The sequence below is a fragment of the Canis aureus genome, chromosome 27 (assembly GCF_053574225.1).
Source record: "Canis aureus isolate CA01 chromosome 27, VMU_Caureus_v.1.0, whole genome shotgun sequence".
NCBI classification, from domain to species: domain Eukaryota; kingdom Metazoa; phylum Chordata; class Mammalia; order Carnivora; family Canidae; genus Canis; species Canis aureus.
Window position 1 is genome coordinate 41,740,919 of NC_135637.1, and position 20,461 is coordinate 41,761,379.

Here is a 20,461-nt window from a genome sequence, read left to right on the forward strand (position 1 = left end):
CCATAATTATTATTATTATTTTTTTAATATTTTATTTATTTATGACAGATACAGAGAGAGAGAGAGGCAGAGACACAGGCAGAGGGAGAAGCAGGCTCCATGCACCGGGAGCCCGATGTGGGATTCGATCCCGGGTCTCCAGGATCACGCCCTGGGGCAAAGGCAGGCGCCAAACCGCTGCGCCACCCAGGGATCCCTATGTCCATAATTATGATGTAAGTCCAGTATGTGCCACCTATTGATCCTGGAACAATAAAATTAATACTATATATAATAATTTCCATTGGTCTCTTTATTATAAAATAATCAAAGTCGTTAAGAGTTGTGAAAAGGCAGAGGCTTTACATGGATACTTTCAAATAGGAACCTCAGACTCCATGTCAATGTCGTGACCCCAATTTCTCAGCATGGCTAGGTGGTGGGGTGCTTTGATAATTAAGTATATTAGTTAATAAAAAGTTAAATTATTTATTTTAAAAAGTAGATTAAATGCAAATAATTCAATATATGATGAAACACATTTTGAGGTTTCTTCTCACTGTGTACTTTAAAGTCAATTGCAATAAAATCCAATGATCACTTTTAAATGATCAAAAAAGTGAGAATGCAGCTTCAATTAACAACAATAAAAAAAAAAAGCTAAGTGTGAGTGTCTTTCATTTATTAGTGTTTATCTTTGACTTTACCAACAAAGGTAAAATCATGAGTCTGTTAAATTCATATATTTTTCCTATTCTCTGAATGTACCAACAGTGGTGCCAAAGAGAAGCTTCCTTTACTCAAATCTTCACACAACCAGTAATCCAAGATAAGCAAGATCAGTTATGTGACTTCGTATATCAAATATTGACTTCTTTCCCTTTATTCAAGACCTTTGGTCATTCTCTACTTTCTTCATAACTCATAGTCTCTCAATTTCCTTTCTTCCTTTCAACTGTAACCTTTGTTAGTAAATGTGTTAGGTCTATTCATCCGTATGCTCACCACGTGTTGTAGGCATTTTTTATTTAATGTCAGGAGTAAGACTGCAATGAATGTTGAGTTGTGAACCAGCATGTGCATACGTGATCCTGTACAATACGGTTGTATCACAAACAACAGTGTTGGTTTCCCCAGTTTATCAAAGCCACAAGATTTTCACTGCCAAATGCTTCCCATTTGAAGATGACATACATACCAGGACTTCAGAAAGAGACAGAAATATTAAATACCTTTCAATAACCTAACTGTCTCCACTTCAAGTCTTGTTGTAACTATTAGCTAGAGTCTAAAATAGCACTTTCCAGACATGCAGATGATTTTTTGTAAAAATACAACATAATACATAATGCTACGATTATCCATAGCATTTTACAGCCCATTCTAATCCACCCTGCTTAGTTAATCTGATTCAATTTTAACTTGTGACTATTATGAACACTACATGAAGTATCTTTTTAAAATCTATATATTGGATATGTAGATGCCATTGGTGAATATCTGGATATTTCTCTGAGGACAAGCATTTAAGGATGCAGATTTGGAAATACTCAGCCAGTTACTACTCGAGGCTTAATACCTTGGATTTATTTCTCAGGTGTTATTTTATTAGTTACTATTTATTTTAGTTTCAGGTGTGGCATGTTATGAGTGTAAATGGATAGATACATCTCTGGCTTACTATTCTGACAGAGATAGTAGATTTTATGTTGTCCTTATGTCTATAAATTTGTTTAAAAACATTGCTTTTTTTTTTAAAATCAGTACATACATGGAAGGCTGAATAATAAATGTTCTTCTTCCATTTGACAAGTGGTAATGTTATTTTTATCTAAGGTATACATTCAGTACATACCATGAGTACCTCATTTCCTTAATTTGCATCTTATTTTCAGGGTAGGTAAAATAAACTCTGATATTCACTCATAGCACAGAAAAAAAGTAAAGGCAAAAGTAAACGCATATGCAAATGCAAACATAAGCAAACGTGAATGTAAAATCAAAAATCAAAAAATCCCAACATATAGAAGAAATCCATTCAAATATAACAATCAATTGGATTTAAAGCCAATTTTGGAAAAAATAAATAAATAAAAATAAAAATAAAGCCAATTTCGGGTTTCCACCCGGAATCAAAATATTGTATCACACACATAAGTTTACATGCATCCTCGTATATATATGCATATAACACAGAAATGTGTGTATATGTGCACATAAATACGTAAGCATAGCTATGCATATACACATAAAGTGTAACAAGAAGTGACAAAAAATTAATCTCATCTGTCAATTTGAATTGGTTAGCAGTGGTTGTCTTCAGACAACCTTGTTCAGAAAGGTTCAGTTTCACACTTAGAATCTTTTAGACAGACTATAGTGATGAATTATTAACGTCTGTCATAGACTGAAAAAACACTTAACAATGGAATGATCTTAGTTAAAGTTCGCATGCATTTTGGATTCCACACAATTCTTTCTACTCTAACCAATAATACGAGGAACATAAATGTAAATTACATCCACACGCATCATGGATTTAAAGTATTTGTACTTGTCTTTATAAGTGATAACGAAGTAAATGTAGACAAGAAAAAGCGCTAGGAAATGAACCACAGCAATGCACAAAAGAGCAAACAGAAAATAAACACCTAGTACCTACAGGAACTCCACCCGGTGGAACCTATATGCAAATTTAACATTAAGACAAAAAGAAAAAAAGTAAGCTTAAATGACCACAAACATACATATGGTGAACAGGTATACACTAGTAAGAAACAAACAAGGAACAACAACAGAATTTTCCAGTATGTGTAAATTAGTAACTTTCTCAAGGTGTATTTTTGTCTTCATATTCCAACATTATATGCATACAATAGCATGACAATATCTATAAGGCGTATAAGCACAGATTATCTTTAAGAATATATTGTTTATTAGACTCAAGGATACCTTATCTCCAAAACACGAGCACTTTATGCAGGGATGGGAACCCAGCGGGAATTATAAGTGACTCACTGCCTTTCTACAAGCCAAGTGGGTAACCTCTGTTGAGTACTATTTCATTTATTTATTTATTTATTTATTTATTTATTTATTTATTTATTATTTATAACCAGAATTCCAGAATCAACTTTTAGTAGTTTTGCTACTGAAAGCCTGGGGGATTCAGATATCCTCTTGAAAACCTTGGGCATATCTTGCTCTATAGATCTTCTGAGATATTTTGAGAGTATGAGCTAAAAGTATTGAAAAAATACACAAAAATGGGATTCACTTATATCTCTATGTATAATATATGTATCTACATGGTTTTTTTTAAGATTGTATTTATTTGTTCATGAGAGACAGATACATAAGCAGAGGGAGAAGTAGGCTCCATGCTGGGAGCCTGATCTGGGACTTGATCCCGGACCCCAGGACCATGACCTGAGCCGAAGGCAAACACTCAACCACTGAGCCACCCAGGTGTCACTATATGTATCTATATGTTGATGTTTATATAACTATAGAAAAGAAAGACTAACACAGATATTTTTTACTTTTTTTTTTTTTTTTTACTGTGACCCTTAAGATTCTTTCTGACTCAAAATCTACACCGTTAATAACACCACAACTCCCCAATCCCTGCCACTGTGTTTTAAAGCTTTGTCTTACTTTCCACTGAATTGAAGGAAGCAACACAACTAAAGTTTTGGGCAAATAATCCCAATCTGTTCTCTTCTTGGCATGTGCCCGGTGGCATAGCTATTTTGAAGCAACTCAAGAAACTGACTCCTGCGGTGCTGACCTCTCTTTTCACACCCGACACTGAACCTCTATTTCTGTTATAGGACCTTTATGTGGTGACATGTCTCTGCCTTTTTTCTTAAATCCTTTATCCCTATGCTGATTAATCTCACTAATCCTGACACTCGAAACAGCAAGAATTGACCGTGTAGTAAAATTCTTGCCTGTGAACTAACAGGGCCTTGGAGTTTCTTTTGTTAATAGAGATCTTTAAATAACCCAGCAATGAACATATTTTACCTTTTAAAAATAAACAGTACTTGGCCTGGAAAAGAGATGATTCAGAAGGACATCAATACATCTTGAAACATATTAATGACTCTTCTACTAATTTATTCTGCATGCTGGCAAATGGAAGTTGTAAGGAACACCGGGTGAGTTGCAAGGTTAGTTTCAACCCGGTGTGATGAAGAACTTTCTAGGAATTAATTGTTGAACGATGGAATGGGCCATATTGTGATACAGTTTAATCAATATCACTGGAAATTTTGATGCATATGTTCGATAAACTCATTCCTTTACTCATGCGTGAGTGCATGAGCTCATTAAATAATCACTAGAACCTACAAAGTTCTGGGAACCGAGTTAGATCCTCAGGATGCAAAAGCGATGAGCTCTTGGCTCTATCCTCCATCTGGGTTCAAAGAGGGACCAAGGCCCCTACGGTAACGTGAGCAGAGCAGTAGAGCAATGCATACTCAGGAGGCTACAAGTGGTTGCTATACAAGTCGTTGTGATACAAGTAGTTGCTGAAGGTTACAGTGAGGTGAGGAGTTTCAGGAAATGAGGTGTTAGGAATGGTCGGGCATCGAGCGACAGCCAGTCATGCTCTCCTGCAGGGACAGTGAAGTCACACAGGCATGTTAGGCAGATGTGGGAGGCAGACCCCATGAGCCTTGCACAGATCACTGCTAGTGGCTGGGTGAGAATGGGGCTCGAGTAAGAAAAATATATGAGGGAAAGGACATGAAGAGGCAATTCTAGTGGGGGACGAATAGGGTACAGCTAGTAAAGAGAAAAAGAGAGAGTCGGGGAATACTCAGAGGACAAAGCAGGAAGGATGAGAAGGACGTCGGCTATCACCAGCACACGGAAATCATCAACTCCTAGGTTTCAAGATTGAATGGTACAAAGAGGTCTTATGTCCATTCCTGGGAAGTGGGTTTTATGGGAACATTCCACATCATCTGTCAAGTTCGATTGAGCTATGTTTAATATTCTGTGGACTTGGGGCACCGGGGTGGCTCAGTGGTTGAGTATCTGCCTTTGGCTCAGGGCGTGATCCCAGGGTCCCAGCATTGAGGCCCTCATCGGGCTCCCCACAGGGAGCCTGCTTCTCCCCCTGCCTGTGTCTCTGCCTCCCTCTCTGTGTCTCTCATGAATAAATAAAAAAAATCTTTTTAAAAATTTTTGTGGACTCGTTTACAGTATGGATACATAGAAGCTGTATCTGTTATTTAGAATCATTTATCAGTAGGAGATTCGAGATCCTGTTCCTTTCTAGACACTTCATGGCACTCACTGTAGCTAAAATTAGGAAGAGGATGGGCCTCAGTAAGAAACCAATGCCACATACACCTTGTTCATTGAAGTGAGTTTTGTGTGAGACGTGTGAAGGGCGCCACTGTCACGTGCATGGGGTCCCCACTCTGCCCATCTCCCAGCCCCAAGGGAAGGAGGAGGCCAAGGAGGCAACCTGTGCTCTCGTATAGCTTTTTGGATCATAGGTGATTGAGCAAAAGGGGCAACTGGTGAAGACGAGCCCATCGGTGTCATACAACTACAGCACAGTAGGGCCTAGAGTCAAACCGGGGGTGTCAGACTCCAAAGCACACACTCCCAAGAACCCCAGCAAGCTGGCCCACCCTGGAAACACTCAGGGCATCTAACGGGCTGACTGGAACAGTCAACTCTGACATCACCATGCTGATAGTGTTTTCCCAAATGGTGGAACCCTCCCCACCTGCCTCCGAGACACCCTCTAAGTCCCAGCATCCTTTACAAAGTCTCCTAGAATCCATTCTTAAAGTCTTTAAAGTGGATGACAATCCAGAAAAGTTGGAATGTACACAAACAAGCATAGGTTTTAGGATGCCACCATTCACTAATATAAATACATCAAACAAAGTAATAATAATAATAATAATAATAGTAATGTAAATATATCAGCAAAATAATGATAATAATAATAATATAAATGCATCAAAGGAGTAAAAACACCTAAATTTTGCAATTCCAGAGAAACCACAGCTGCACTTTTTCTTCAGGATTTAGCCTTTGCTCACCACTCTGTTCAAGAGGGTACGACACAAACCGCTACGATTTTCCAAACTGACTAGTCACTGCTTAGAGTATGATTATGCATTCTCATTTAAAAAAATGAAATATAATCCACACCAAAATTTATGGGACTTCACCAGGCCTATAAAATACAGTAGCTGAGCTTCTATAAAACTTATTAAGGTGGCTCTGAATTTTCTAGCGAGGATTCAGTAAATGAAGACAATTCAGGGGACCCCTGGCCCCCTAAGCCGAGATGGGAAATTGTGGATGGACATGCATTTTTCTGGAAGAGAGTCTGTAGCATTCATCAGCCCTTATCACCGTCAGACCATAGCAAACAGTTAGGGGCTTTCTAGTCTGGTGCTTAAAATCAAGGACTTTGTTTCCCATAGACCTTGGCTCAAGGACCAGCTCCACCATTTATGAATTCTGGGATCACAGGCCTTTAAAACAGCCTCAGTCTCCCCTTTTGCAATATGGGAAATTGCACCTATTTAATGTTTGCTGTGAGACTTAAGGGCATCGGTGCAAGATAAAGCAGTTACTATATTATCCGGCGGGTACTCAGAACTCAGTGACAGCCCCTGTGTAAAATGTGATGAGATGGAAGAGGAGAGACGAAGGAGGGCCGGGCGGGTGGGACGAGAGAAGACAGCAAGCGGAGGCACAAGGCATGTGGACAGAGGACAGTGCACACAGGGCTGTCCCGGCCTCTGCAGAGTGTCACACACTTTTTCCAGGAAGAGGGAAAAAAAAAAGTCTGAAAGTTCCCTCTTAATTTACTGGATGGGATGACAAAGCTCCATGTAATGAGATTTGGGGGACACTCAAGAGCAGTGCTGCCCAATTTGACAGGTGAGGACTCACTCTTAGATTAATTAAGTCAAAGGAACGTGACGATCTGGTTCTCAGTCTCGTGTCCCGTCCAGTGCTCCCCGCAGAGGACAGCGTGGGTGCAGAGCCCTTCCACCCCCCAAGACGTCTTATCCCACAGCATCAGGGGAGAGGGAGGAGATGCTGCAGCCGGACTTTTGTAAGACACAGAAATCAAACTCAGAGGAGGCTTGAAAGGGAAGAGATGCGGGGAATTTCTGTGCTGGGTCAATCAAGGGCACCTCTTTAGAGATGAGGACAGGCCTGGGGATCTGGTAACCTGGGCAACAGGACCCCAGCGGGACCCTTTTCTGCATGTGTTGGGGGGATCCCTTCCCACCCACAGGCGACAGGCCTGCCCCATGATGCCAGAGAACCTGGCTCCGGGGGTTCTAGAATCATCCCCACTGCTCTAACATGCAATGCCCAAGCCTTCTGGCTCCAATTCCTTGTTTGTCCTTCTCTGGAAGGGCTCTGACTGGCCTGCTGGAGATGTTCTTTCCTCCTTTCACAGCCACAGAGGGAGTGAAGAGGGGAAAGTGCTCTGACCCACCCACCCTGGACCACTTCCACTCACGGAGCTGGTGTCCATCCCACCCTCACAGGTGGGCAACCGTGTGTGCAGGGCACAGAGTCTGAGCATCCGCAGAAGTGTGAGAGGCTCAGCTGCCCCCAAGCGGGTTTTTCCTCGAATAACATAGCATCAGAGAAGTAGACCCATTGTGTAATGGCACGATTATTCCCTATCGGCCACTGTCTAAACACTTTTTAACTCACATTAATAAAAGCAAATGCCCTGCGGGTTTAGCAAACTCTAAATGAAGCATTCATTTTCCTCCTTATACCCAGTATCTATAAACCAAAAAAAAAAAAAAAAAAAAAAGTCACTGAATCCAAACATACTTTTCTTTTAGTGTACTTAAAGTAAAATGAAATTACACCACTAAGATTCTCATTTATAAGACTTATTCAAATAAAAAAAATGAAAAAAAATATAAGACTTATTCACGGGGACTATGTGCTCTAGTCTACAGCTCATGTCACCATGTCTTTGCACAAGTTCATGTTGGCACAGATACAACGTAGACGGTTAACAAAACAAGAGCAAGGTTTATAGTGAACTTACATCTTCTATATCCTTGTCCAGAGCCACGATTCTCAGCGGGGTGGTCAGATTTAGACTGTCGGAGATGGTTGCTCCCACTGGGGCAGATTCCAGGATATAGCCTTGGTAACTGGGCATCGTGAAGTACGGGCTCTGGTTGTTCTCGTCCAGTATTTCGATATGTAGACTGGCGAAGGCAGGGAGAGGGTGACCATTGTCCTGTTCAGCCTAGGAAAGGGTTTTCACAAAAGTTAAAAAGTGGTATGTTATTGGGTCCTCCTGGAGCGGCACTGTTCATACTATATATGAGGATTCGCTCTTGAACTGGTGTCATTTCAGAAAGAAGAGATGCTTTATTTTTATTTTATTTTTTATTTTATTTTATTTTATTTATTTATTTATTTATTTTTAGAAGAGATGCTTTAGAGTGGAGGGGTTCAGAGCCCTTAGAAAGTGTAAATGAAAAAAAAAAAAAAAAAAAAAAAGAAAAGAAAGCGTAAATGAAGAAGAGAAAGTCCAGAGAGGTTTCATCAAATTTTTGGTCTCCTGTCCTAAAACTTGTTTTTTTTTGTCCTAAAACTTAAAGTAAATATATATATATATACAAAAAATACTAATCACTGCAGTGAGTTACTGTATCTGCCATGGTATGTTGTTAGAAGAGATAACTGTGGGGCAACCACAGTGGCTAGCCAACCTAGGTGGCTCAGGGGTTGAGCATCGGCCTTTGGCCCAGGGCGTAATTCCGAGGTCCTGGGATCGAGTCCTTCATCGGGCTTCCTGCGTGGAGCCTGCTTCTCCCTCTGCCTGTGTCTCTGCCTCTCTCTCTCTGTCTCTCATGAATAAATAAAAATAAATAAATAAATAAATAAATAAATAAATAAATAAATAATTAACTGTGCTTTCATACAGGTAGACAGAAAACCAAGAAAGAAAAAGATATTTAGTAAATTGCTGATAAAATATATAAGTAAAACAGAAAAAGATTTATACTTAAGGCATTATACTTACTTTATTCTCCTCTGTGTCGTCTCTACATTAATGATCAAATCCCCAAATAATTCATATTTTCACATAAAGTTAACAGATTAAGGCCACATTTCTGCCCATGGAAAGTCCTCAAAAGCATCATATAAGGGACAAATACATTTCAATGAAATATTTTTAGTGGCTGAAGAATTTCGATTGTTATTTAATTATATTCAAGTAAAATTAGTATTTCATGTCCAGGAAATATGTCTGTTTTCTTTATTTTTTTTTCCTCTTCAGTTTATTTTTTCTTAATTTTTAAAAATTTTTAAAATATTTATTTATTTATTCGTGATAGACAGAGAGAGAGAGAGGCAGAGACACAGGCAGAGGGAGAAGCAGGCTCCATGCAGGGAGCCCGATGTGGGACTCGATCCCGGGTCTCCAGGATCGCGCCCTGGGCCAAAGGCAGGAGCTAAACCGCTGAGCCACCCAGGGATCCCCTCCTCTTCAGTTTAAAAATTGATGGCAATTTATATTTCCAATGCATTTTCTTTCCATGACCAGACAGTCATTTTGGGAATTGGGAAACACCAACACTTGACTTTCTGTTTTATTAAGAAAATGTACCTTATTCTACAGCAACCCAAAAGTTTCACATAAGGGAAGATTTCATCACAATTGACTTCTAGAAAATTTCCTCCAAATGTTAGGAGAAACCTTGACACAATGCAATAGAATGCTTATCTATTGAAATAGATTCAAATTCCCTGCTGTCAATTTTTATTGATAAGTTTTTCCCACTAGTTGTATTTTGAAATCAAGTTCAAGTGCAAGTTAAATATTTTATATTCAGTACCAGGGTGCTTTCCTGGCTGAAATAGTAACATTTTGGCCATGAAAGTTTTTGAGTAGTTCGGAGAGGTATCTCTGATTTTTCATTCCAGAGGCAAAATCTTGGGCTTTCTAGAAGATAATTGCACACTCTCCTTTGATTGTAATTTAGCATTTTCACCAACTAAGAGGGTAAGTAACAAATCACAGTGATGTTTGGCAGTACTGGTAACTTCGGACCAAGAAAAACCACAATATTTTTTCACTTCATGTTATTATTCATGTCAAAGATATTCCGAAATATCATTTCTGGTAATCACCAATCCGAAATTATGGTCATCCATAAACATAACTGTAAAATTATGTTATTTAAAGCATTTTTGAAAACTACCTATTTTTTTATTTTTGTTTTTTAATATTCTTTTTTTTAAAGATTTTAATTTTTTATTCATGAGAGGCACAGAGAGAGAGAGAGAGGCAGAGACACAGGCAGAGGGAGAAGCAAGCTCCATGTGGGGATCCCGATGCAGGACTCGATCCGGGTCTCCAGGATCACATCCCGGGCTGAAAGTGGCACTAAACCGCTGAGCCACCAGGGCTGACCATTTTTTTTAATATTCTAATAACTATTGAACGCATTAGATTCTCTTTATCATGTCAGGCCATTTATTTTATGCATTTGAAGGGTTTTTTTTTTTTTTTGCATTTGAGTTTTTTGTTTGTTTTTGATTTTTGTTTTTGTTTTTGTTTTTTTTGCATTTGAGTTTTGTTTTTGTTTGTTTGGTTTTTGTTTTTGTTTTTTGTTTTTGCATTTGAGTTTTCTTTGGGAACAATCTGCCAGGCACAAAATGTTTATGAGGCCCGCTCCACACTAAAAACAATCCTGAGATAATACGAAGCCTTTTCTGGAATTCTCTATTCTTCTCGCACATAAGCATACGTGCTCCTGGCACCATGGGTAGCTCCCTTCTGCATCCAGGGACTGTGATTAATTTGTGCTGAGCCAGGGACCCTCTTCCGCACACAGCAGGCTTCTTGCACGCAGCTGATTGGGGTGAGAGGTACAGTCTATGACCAGAAAATATTGCTTTTATACCGGATGGAACTAACCGGTCCGCATGGGGTTCCCACCTGGCAACTGTGACCTGGTGAAAGCAGTTCATACATGCAAGTCATCCTGAATAGGACCTTTTCTCTCTCTTTTTATTTGCTAATTATTCCAAAAGCCATCATGGCATATCCTGGGCATACCGGTGACATCATGAAAAGTCACAAAAATCCATACTTCGCCCCATCCTTCCCCCAGTGAACACACACAGACACACAATTCATGGGTGGCAAGGGGGGGAAACAAAGAGCTAACTCTCTTTTTATTTATTTATTTATTTATATTTTTATTTATTTTTATTTATTTATTTTTATATTTTTATTTTTATTTTTATTTTTATTTTTATTTTTATTTTTATTTTTATTTATTTTTTTACAAAGAGCCAAATCTTATAACAGGGAAAGAAGCTTATGTTTTACATTCAGCTCAGAGCTTGTTACTTTTTATGGCCATCTGTGAAGCCAGGGAAAAACGTGCATTATTTGCATGATGAAAACAAAGTGGCCCAAAGAAAAGGAAATAAAACTCAAATTAGATCTAGGGGGAACAGTCCAATTCCATCTTTATTTAAACAGAACGTGTAAAGATCTGCTTTGACCCTCACATGAGTTCGTTGTTAATACAGCTGGTATTTTGGGGTTGCTACTATGGACTTCACCCAATTTCAGTGTTTCTGGTGCGTTCGCCACGAGTCTGTCTCCAACGTCCACATGCCTAACCTCGACCCTATTCTGGGTACCCCTCTCTAAATGCAAAAACATACACTTTTGTGCCGATGGAGAAGCAAAAGGATTAGTTTCAAGTTCAAGGCCACATCACCTGTAAGAAACAGCCAGAGAAGCACCCAACCTCAGGTGTCTTGATTTAGGAGAGGCTACCCAGGGAAATCCACCACATGTTTCTCTAATTCAGAGAATGCAAATGAACATCCAAGTGTAAGACGGATGGAAGAAATTAGTGGCAGGAAAGAATATTAATAACGTCGATACTCCAGATTAATTACACTTAAAATATGGCACTTAACACAAATTAATACTATTACCCTTGGTGCTCTGCGGGGAGACCATGCATCAAACCTGCCATCCGAACCTCTCTTCTTCTCTCCAATATGAATAGGAATTCTCAAAAAATCTGACTTATCCTGTCCCCCTGTAATCAGTAGTGAGCGCGATGAGAAGCACAAAGGAGCAGGTCAAGCGACACGAGGTGGTGTTTTTAAAAAACTCATTTAATCCCATAAAAATAACTTTATTTCTATCCACAGAGTAGTTCCAAGTTAATGTTTAACTTGTTAAACATTATATTTAAAAGCCAGGTTTTGTTTGGAGAATTTCTGGGCATGAGGCCCACTTTCAGTAATGCGACTGAAAGCCGAGAAAGCCAAAAGCATAAGAAAAATATACCATTTAGTCACTTCCGAGGGCAAACCACTGAAAGAGACAAACTACTCCGTTTTCAGCATTAAAACAAGCAAGTGTGGATAACCCCACAGCTCCCTGCACCAGAGGACGGAGAATCCGAACAACCCTTCCTGCCCGGCCAGGGGAGAGCGGCTTCACGGATCCCACCATCGCTGATAGGAACCCTTTCAAGCAGATAGAATGATCTGGGGGGAGAAAGGGAAAATTGGGGAGATCATGGGGACATTTAAACAAATTCTTGGAAAGAAGGAAGAAGTTATTTTCTCCTGGGCGCCCGGGAGTCTTGCGGTGCACCTGTAGAGCATACTGGTCCCATTCGCGGGGCCCCTTAGTGGATGGCCCTCCTCGCAGGTGGCCCCGAAGCCACCCCGGCCAGACTCTGCCCTGCCCTCCAACAGCTATCCTTGTCAACACCATCGGCTCCTGAAAGCAGGATTTATCTTCAGGCCTCACCCTGCGGCCTCTCTTCAGCATCTAAAGCTCTGTTCCTCACTTTTTCTTGGTCTGGTTTTACTGCCCCCCACACCCCACCCCACCCCCACCCCCACCCCCAGGAGGGAGGGCTTGGCTGCCTCCTCCTCCTCCTTGCACTCAGGTCCTGGAGGATCCCGACCCCATGTCCCTGCCTCAGAGATGTGGGTAACGTCACGACTCCCCCGGGACCTCCCCTGCCCACCCTGGCACCTCGGCCCACCCCTCACCTCTGCGAGGGGATGGGGAAACACGTCCCCCTCAGGGACCCACTGCACGGTTGTTGAGGATGCTCGGCGGCTCCTGCTGCCAGCCGCTGGGGCAGGGCTTGGGCCTCACCGCTAACCCGTGAGTGCACTTTATGGACCGGACACTGTAAACTAGAAGCAGGATTGAAACACTTGTCACCTCCCCCACGGTCACCGCCCTGACCCCACTACCACCATCTGTGACCTGAGGGCTGTCACTTCTCTGTCCGCTTCCCCCTGGGCCAGAGGCCCACTCCCATAATGGAGCAGTGCTTTCACTAGGGAACAGCCAGGTGGGGTCACCTCTGTCACCAAAGCCTTCTAGGATGTCCATTCCTCCCCGGCCTCCATCGTGCCCCTGTTCTTCTCGCTCAGCATGCTCTGCGCCTCCTGGACGCCACGCATTCAGGCCTTCATACCAAGGATGCCCCCCCCAGCCTCCCCCCCCCCAGCACACCTCTCCCAGGAGCACAGGCTGCTTCTCCACACCCATCAGAGGCTGACTCTAAAAACCCAGAAAGCCCCTGTGGCCACCCAGGCTCCACGCACAACCCTTCCCCACCCCCCCACCGCCTTATCTCCACTTTTGAATGCGACTTGCAAGTAGACCCAAAGGAGACTCTTTGCTCTGAGGATTCTGCTGGAAGGCTAAATGTATACTTCCATTTTCTCTTTTTGATTAGAAATTACATTCATTAACTTTTTTTTTTTTTTCCTAACTGGTTTAGATGGTTCAACTATATTTACTCAAGCTTTCAACCAATGAATTTATTTATTAGCATCAACAATATTACTAGTTTACAACTTTCAAACACGCCTGCCTTGGGATTCAACAAAAGAGGACTTGGACTTTTATTTGAAAGCAAATGCTGGGGACGCCTGGGTGGCTCAGCGGTTTGCCCCCGCCTTCAGCCCAGGGCATGATCCTGGAGACCTGGGATCGAGTCCCATGTCGGGCTCCCTGCATGGAGCCTGCTTCTCCCTCTGCCTGTGTCTCTGATTCTCTCTCTCTCTCATGAATAAATAAAAATAAAATATTAGGGATCCCTGGGTGGCGCAGCGGTTTGGCGCCTGCCTTTGGCCCAGGGCGTGATCCTGGAGACCCGGGATCGAATCCCACATTGGGCTCCCAGTGCATGGAGCCTGCTTCTCCCTCTGCCTATGTCTCTGCCTCTCTCTCCTTCTCTCTCTGTGACTATCATAAATAAATAAAAATTAAAAAAATAATAATAAAATAAAATAAAATATGTAAAAAAAAAGAAAAAGAAAAGAAAGCAAATGCTTATGAAAGTCCAAACACGAACACTGGGAAGCCTGGGTGGCTCAGTGGTTGAGGGTCTGCCTTAGGCTCAGGGCGTGAACCTGGGGTCCTGGGATCGAGTCCCGCATTGAGGTCCTGTCAGGAAGCCTGCTTCTCCTTCTGCCTGTGTCTCTGCCTTTCTCTCTGTGTCTGTCATAAATAAATAACTAAAATCCTTGAAAAAAAATAGAAAAAAAGAAAGTTCGAACATATTCTTGACAACACATTGTTATTGAATTCTTTCACCAGGGGAAAATGTATGGCTGTGGAAGGTCTACCTTCTAGGTTAGCCACAGTATAACAGAACAAATCAAAATGAAACAAAAACAAAACAAAACAAAACAAAACAACAAGAGGAAAGGTACATAACCCTATTATGATTCTGATACAAAATATGATACCTCAACGCAATTATAAAAACAATTTAAGAGGCGCCTGGGTGGCTCAGTCGGGTGAGTGTCAGACTCTTGATTTCAACTCAGGTCATGACCTCAGCCCCACACTGGGCTGCGTGCTCAGCAGGAAGTCTGCTTGTCCCTCTGCTCCTCCCCTGGCTTGAAGTCTCCCTCTATCTCTCTCAAATAAATTAGTAAATACAATCTAAAGAAAAAACTTAAAACAGACAAAAGTAATTTATATTATAACAATCACTCAGAGGAGGTTCTTGGGTGTGTGAGGGGAGCAGCCAGGAGAAGGTGGTGAGGCATCTGGGGTGATCCTAATATCCTTCTTTTGGTATATCTGAGTGCTTCAGTTTGTGGCAACTCACCAGTTTGTATGTTTTTTTTCAATAAAAAGGTCACTAAAGACCGCTATGAGGTTGCTTCTCCCAAAATGCACACATAGGCCAGCACCGTGGTGAACTAGTAAATTAGTTTATGACCACCAGTTATAGGAAGGTAGTGAACTAATATATACTAATTATATACTAATAGATACTAATGTATGGCCACTCGAGCACAAATGATGCAATTCAATACAGTCGGATCTAGGGAGTGACCTAAAAAGCCAACCTTATAAGGTATATTTAAGCATTGCGGACGCTTGCCTCTTCCGATACATCATTTCATTAAAGGCAGCCTCCAAAGTGGACTCAGCCTTTTGTGCTTTTCCATCCCTGTTACTCCAGGACCGTGGTTTCTAAAGCCCTCCCTGTGGGACGCCTCCGTGTCACCTGGGGTCGCTGTTAAGGCACATCCCTGGGGGCTCATGTCAGGCTTTCTGGCTCGTATTTATCTGTCTGCTTCCTTACTTATTATGTGAATGTTTCCCCGCCTTGCCGGGTTCGGAATGATGTTACTACAGGGTTGGCTCTCATAGCTCTGGCCCTGGAAGGCAAACGGGTGTCGTGGGTCAGTGAGATCTGACTTTTCGGAAACAAGCGCATCCCGTGGCCTTGATCTACCAAGCGGCCCTCTGGGAACCAGTCAGGTCTGGCACTTTGTCTTTTCTTACTCAGGCTCCTAGGAAGCTGAGACACTAAATACAGCCGAGGTTGGACAGCTGAGGCCGACACTGCTCTGGCCTCGTATATGAGTCATTGCTAGTTTTTCAGCTTTAGGCAAAGTTTTCAATGTCAGTCGGACTGAGCAGTTGGAAATGAAAGTGGAGGGACCTCATGTGTACAAGGGACTTCACTGTGGGATCCTGCTCAGCTCACTTTTTTTTTTTTTTAATTTATTTATTCATGAGAGACACAGGGAGAGGCATAGACACAGGCAGAGGGAGAAGCAGGCTCCCTGCAGGGAGCTCGATGTGGGACTCGATCCTGGGACCCCGGGGTCACACCCTGGGCCAAAGGCAGATGCTCAACACTGAGCCACTCAGGCGTCCCTTGCTCAGTTCACTGAAGCCCTCCCAAGTTTCTAGGGACAGCCCTAGAAACTGTCAATAGACGGCATTTCCTTTCCATGTAAATACATTTTTCTTTTGAAATACCTCAGGGAGAGATGGCTGTGGCAAGCAGGTGTGCCCTGGGTCAGAGATTATATTAACATTACCAAGTAATTAATAATTAGAGATAAGCACATTCCCATTGCTTCTTGGTTCTTCTTATAAAATTACAGTGCCTTAAACCTAGAGAAAGGCTCCTTATTTAAACTTTAATATTCTTTTTTTTTAAGATTTTATTTATTCATGAGACACAGAGAGGCAGACATAGGCAGAGGGAGAACCAGGCTTCCTGTGGGGAGCCCCATGCAGGACTCGATCGCAGGACCCTGTGATCACAACCTGAGCTGAAGGCAGATGCTCAACCACTTGAGCATCCCTAAATTTTAATATTCTAACAAATTAAAGAATGCTTAAAGATTTTGACAGCAAGTGCACTTATAACATTACTAAAAATATTCAAGAACTTAAAAAAACACACCATAATTTGTCAGATAAAATAGATACAGACCAAAAATTTGTCTGTATACTATACAACTGATTTGTCTGTAATGTCCTAAAAATAGCGAAGAAGAAGGTTCTTGGTTGGAAATAAAGAAGTTTCTGTTTGACCAAATAATGTCTTCACCAAACAGAATAGAGACAACGCACACCCAACAAGGGTTCATAATATGACAACAAAATCAGAGTGACACACTTCCCACCAAAGCGATATTTTTAATAAAGTGAAGCATATCGTACCCTTACTTGAAGACTATGCCTGTTCTGTTTATAATTTATTGCATTGAATCTTCAACATTCCTGGCTTTCAACAGCGAGGCTAGCCAGCGACAGAATTACGATGGTGAGGGAGTGGTCACTTTTCCCCCAAATGCTTCTAAAGGTTTTATCTGCCCTCCTTTGCCCTGCTGCCTGCCTCCCTGACCAGCCCATGCAGAGTTCTGATCCCATCCCCAATGAATTTCCTCCCAACCAGGACAAACCCCCATGAAGTGCCCTACGTAAAAAAAAAAAAAAAAAAAAAAAAAAAAAAAAAGAATCAATCAAGCAATAAATAAATAAATAAAGGAAAAAGTCCTACATGAATTGGTGGACTGGAAAAGTCTGTCTGGGAATATTTAAATTTCAAAAAAAATCATCAGTAGCCAAAACAACTGCTCTCAGAGTGGGTTACTTCTCAGAGCCTGGAAAACAGGGAGCGTGAAAGTTTCTAGTGTTGTACCCAGGAACCAGCTTATTCTTGAAAAAGAAAGAAAAAAAAAAAAACCCACATAGTGAGCCGACCTATTTAGCTTGCAAGTTTTTAGAGTGGATCTAAATCCTCCCTGCAACAACCCAGACCCTTATGAAGCTGCATTGGGAACGGTTGTGCAGGAGGCCGGCAGTAGCTGGTGCGCGCCAAGGTGAGGTATGCAAGGACTGCTCGGCCAGTGGCTTCGTTAGAACATTTTCCAGGAGTTGGATTTGCCGTCCCACTCCTACAATGACCTTTGCAGACAAGGGGGGCTTGCCAAAATCAGGACACTGTGACGAGATTGGATAAATTGCTTTTCTCCTGCGGGTCCCCGTGTAAAGGAGGAAGGAGTCCAAGAAAAATATCACCGCTGTGTGCCCTTGGTCAGCCTGCACATTCGGAGAGCTGCTATATTCACCTGCTGCACTCGGTTTCGGTGCCAACCAGTCGGGGTGAGACCTGAGACAAGAGGACCCGATACCTTCTTCCCTCCTATTAATGTCCCTCGCTGGCCTATTAGTCAACGCATTCAGCTTCGTACTTAGAAATTTTAGAAACGGGGCGACCGGGGGGATATATGGGAATACATTGTTCTTTGGACGAAACAACAAAAAATAATGCTTTTTTTTTTGTGTTAATCTGCTTTTTTTTTTTTTCCAAAAGAAAGGAATGTAGAGGATGAGCATGTATCAAATCGTGTTGGTGGATTTCTGACGGTGTGTTTTTCATTACGAAATCCACGGAGAGGTTGCTGTTTCATTATTACTAAGGACTAACGCCCGAAATTTCTGTGGGATAATTTCTCTAAAATGTAAAAAGCTTTTCGGTCTTTTTTTTTTTTTTTTTTTTTTAAGCTTTTCGGTCTTAATGGGATGGAACTCCTTGACCTAGAGATTCTGCTGCTGGGGCAAGTCGGGTGCCTTCTCCAGCGACCCGCTGAATGAGACGTGGGGCTCAGCTGGGCCTCGCTCTCCAAGCAGGAATCCACTGGGACAGGGAGAGAGTATTTCCGACTGTGGCACCTGTCTTGCCACCTGCAGAGGGAATTGACAGCTCTGGGCTTTTCCATCCTAAACCTGGCTCCCTGGAGGCTCCTGCTCAGTCTTTCCTAAAGGGAGTATGCGTGCCTTTCTTCCTTACTTTTTTTTTTTTTCTTCCTTCCTCTTTATGTCTCTCTTTTCGGGTAGCCTGACGATACCCATAGGGAGGCCAAAAGGATGGCAACCTGCACTTGAGGGTCTCCTGCAGGGACTCAACTCATTTTTGTAGTTCTTTTTCATTTTTGCGGAAGGTGCCACCCTTTGTAGTAAGCTGAGATGTGATGACTGATGGCCTATGATGTGCAGCTCCATCTGTCTGTCCGCTCCCAGCACCTGTGATCTGTCAGGCCCCCGGAGTCCTCCGTGGGGCATTCAGGTGCTGGGCACATGGTCCAGTGTCCTGAAGGCAACGCCCACTCTTGCTTTAGGGACACCCTGTTGGCAACATGGGGAGGTGGGGAAGATGCGAGGGGACGTGGCTGAGGTTGGAAAGTCCATCTGTGTGAGAGGGTGACCTGAGACAGGGGACCCTGAGGATGGCCACAGGCAAGGGCCCCAGGAGACGTGCAGAGGCTACGTGGAGGGGACCTGACAGGGATGCACGGGGATGCACAGCAGCAGGTGCCCTGGGACCGGCATCCCTAGAGCTAGATGTCCCCAGCCTTTTTTTTTTTTTTTCTTTCTTTTTTTTTATGATTGAGAGCTTTATTTTCAATTTTGAATAGCAGGAAACAAAATCTGTAAAATCCTGAGAATTTGATTCAACATTCAATCTTCAAGTCACTGATTCTAATGTTAAATATAGGTGCTTTAATTTTACATTCACAAAACTAATTACAATATACTCTAATGAATTTTGTTAGGGTTTTCCTCTGTGTGTGTGTGTGTGTGTGTGTCAGAGAGTATAAACCTTCCTCTAATTCTTCTGTCCAACAGAGTCTCTACTTTCAGATGACTGTCGATGCCGAGGGGACAGCAGGAGCAGAAGGCTTTGGGCCTGCAAAGGTGTAGTTTGCTGCATCTGTGACGTGACCCAACTGCATGATGCGAGGATGTTACCCAGCCGGTAGGTGGAAATATGGATGTGGACATCAGGAGGGAAGTAAGTCTTGAAGGGTCCTCTGGCGATGTCCCCGAGGCGGGCGTGCATGCCTTCCTGTCCCTTGGACACCAGGCGAGGTGTCAGGCAGCCCGTAAGCACTCGGAAAGGACTTGGCCAACTGAAAACTAGCAAATGCCATATGCCTCTGAGTTTTCCCCCGAGTCCCCGTGAAGTAGAATATAATTGACATCATCGTCCACACAGAGGCCCAGCACTCTCCAGCATCTTGGCATCAGAAATCGGCGTGTAGAGTAGCTGGTCTCTCACCCCCTGAGCATTTCCCGTCCTGTCAAAAGGCCAGAGCAAAGCACCTTTGCCAGGAAAACCATCACAACAGCACCTGTAATTAAGCTCACCACTGTCAACACCGTGGCTCAGGATCTGTATCAAAATATCTATTATTATTATTATTTATTATTATTATTATTTTAGAGGGAGTTTTTGTTTTTCAAATATAGTCATATGCAGCTTTAAACTCTGCCTTCACATAGGTCTGACCTTTTTTTTTTTTTTTTCCCCCAGGAGCTGAATTGACTTGAGAAGTTTATTGCATCCTTATTCTGGACAGACACCCAAGATGAGGTTGTATCAGATGCCTGCACTTTCAGAAGTGTGTGTTTTATAAACAGCAAGGATGTAGGTGCACACACCCAGATGCTTTAGAAGTCCGATCATGCCAGGGAGAAAAGCTTCACAACAGCTATCTCTCTGTCCTATACACGGAGGGGGGGGCGGCTTGGGCCACAGCGTAAAGAGGGATATTGCCATCTGCCCTACGGTAAAGGTCAGGAGAAAATAAATAGAAAAATTGAATG

General features: G+C 42.3%; 1 protein-coding gene across 2 annotated transcripts in view; it reads right to left on the minus strand.

Moving 5' to 3' along the window:
• PCDH15 (protocadherin related 15) overlaps positions 1-20,461 on the minus strand; it is an 869,139-nt gene that overhangs the window by 328,990 nt on the left and 519,688 nt on the right. For both annotated transcript variants that reach the window (XM_077874888.1, XM_077874887.1), the window contains exon 12: positions 8,051-8,257. In XM_077874888.1, coding sequence (XP_077731014.1) covers positions 8,051-8,257 — 207 coding nt within the window. The remainder of the gene's footprint in view (positions 1-8,050; positions 8,258-20,461) is intronic.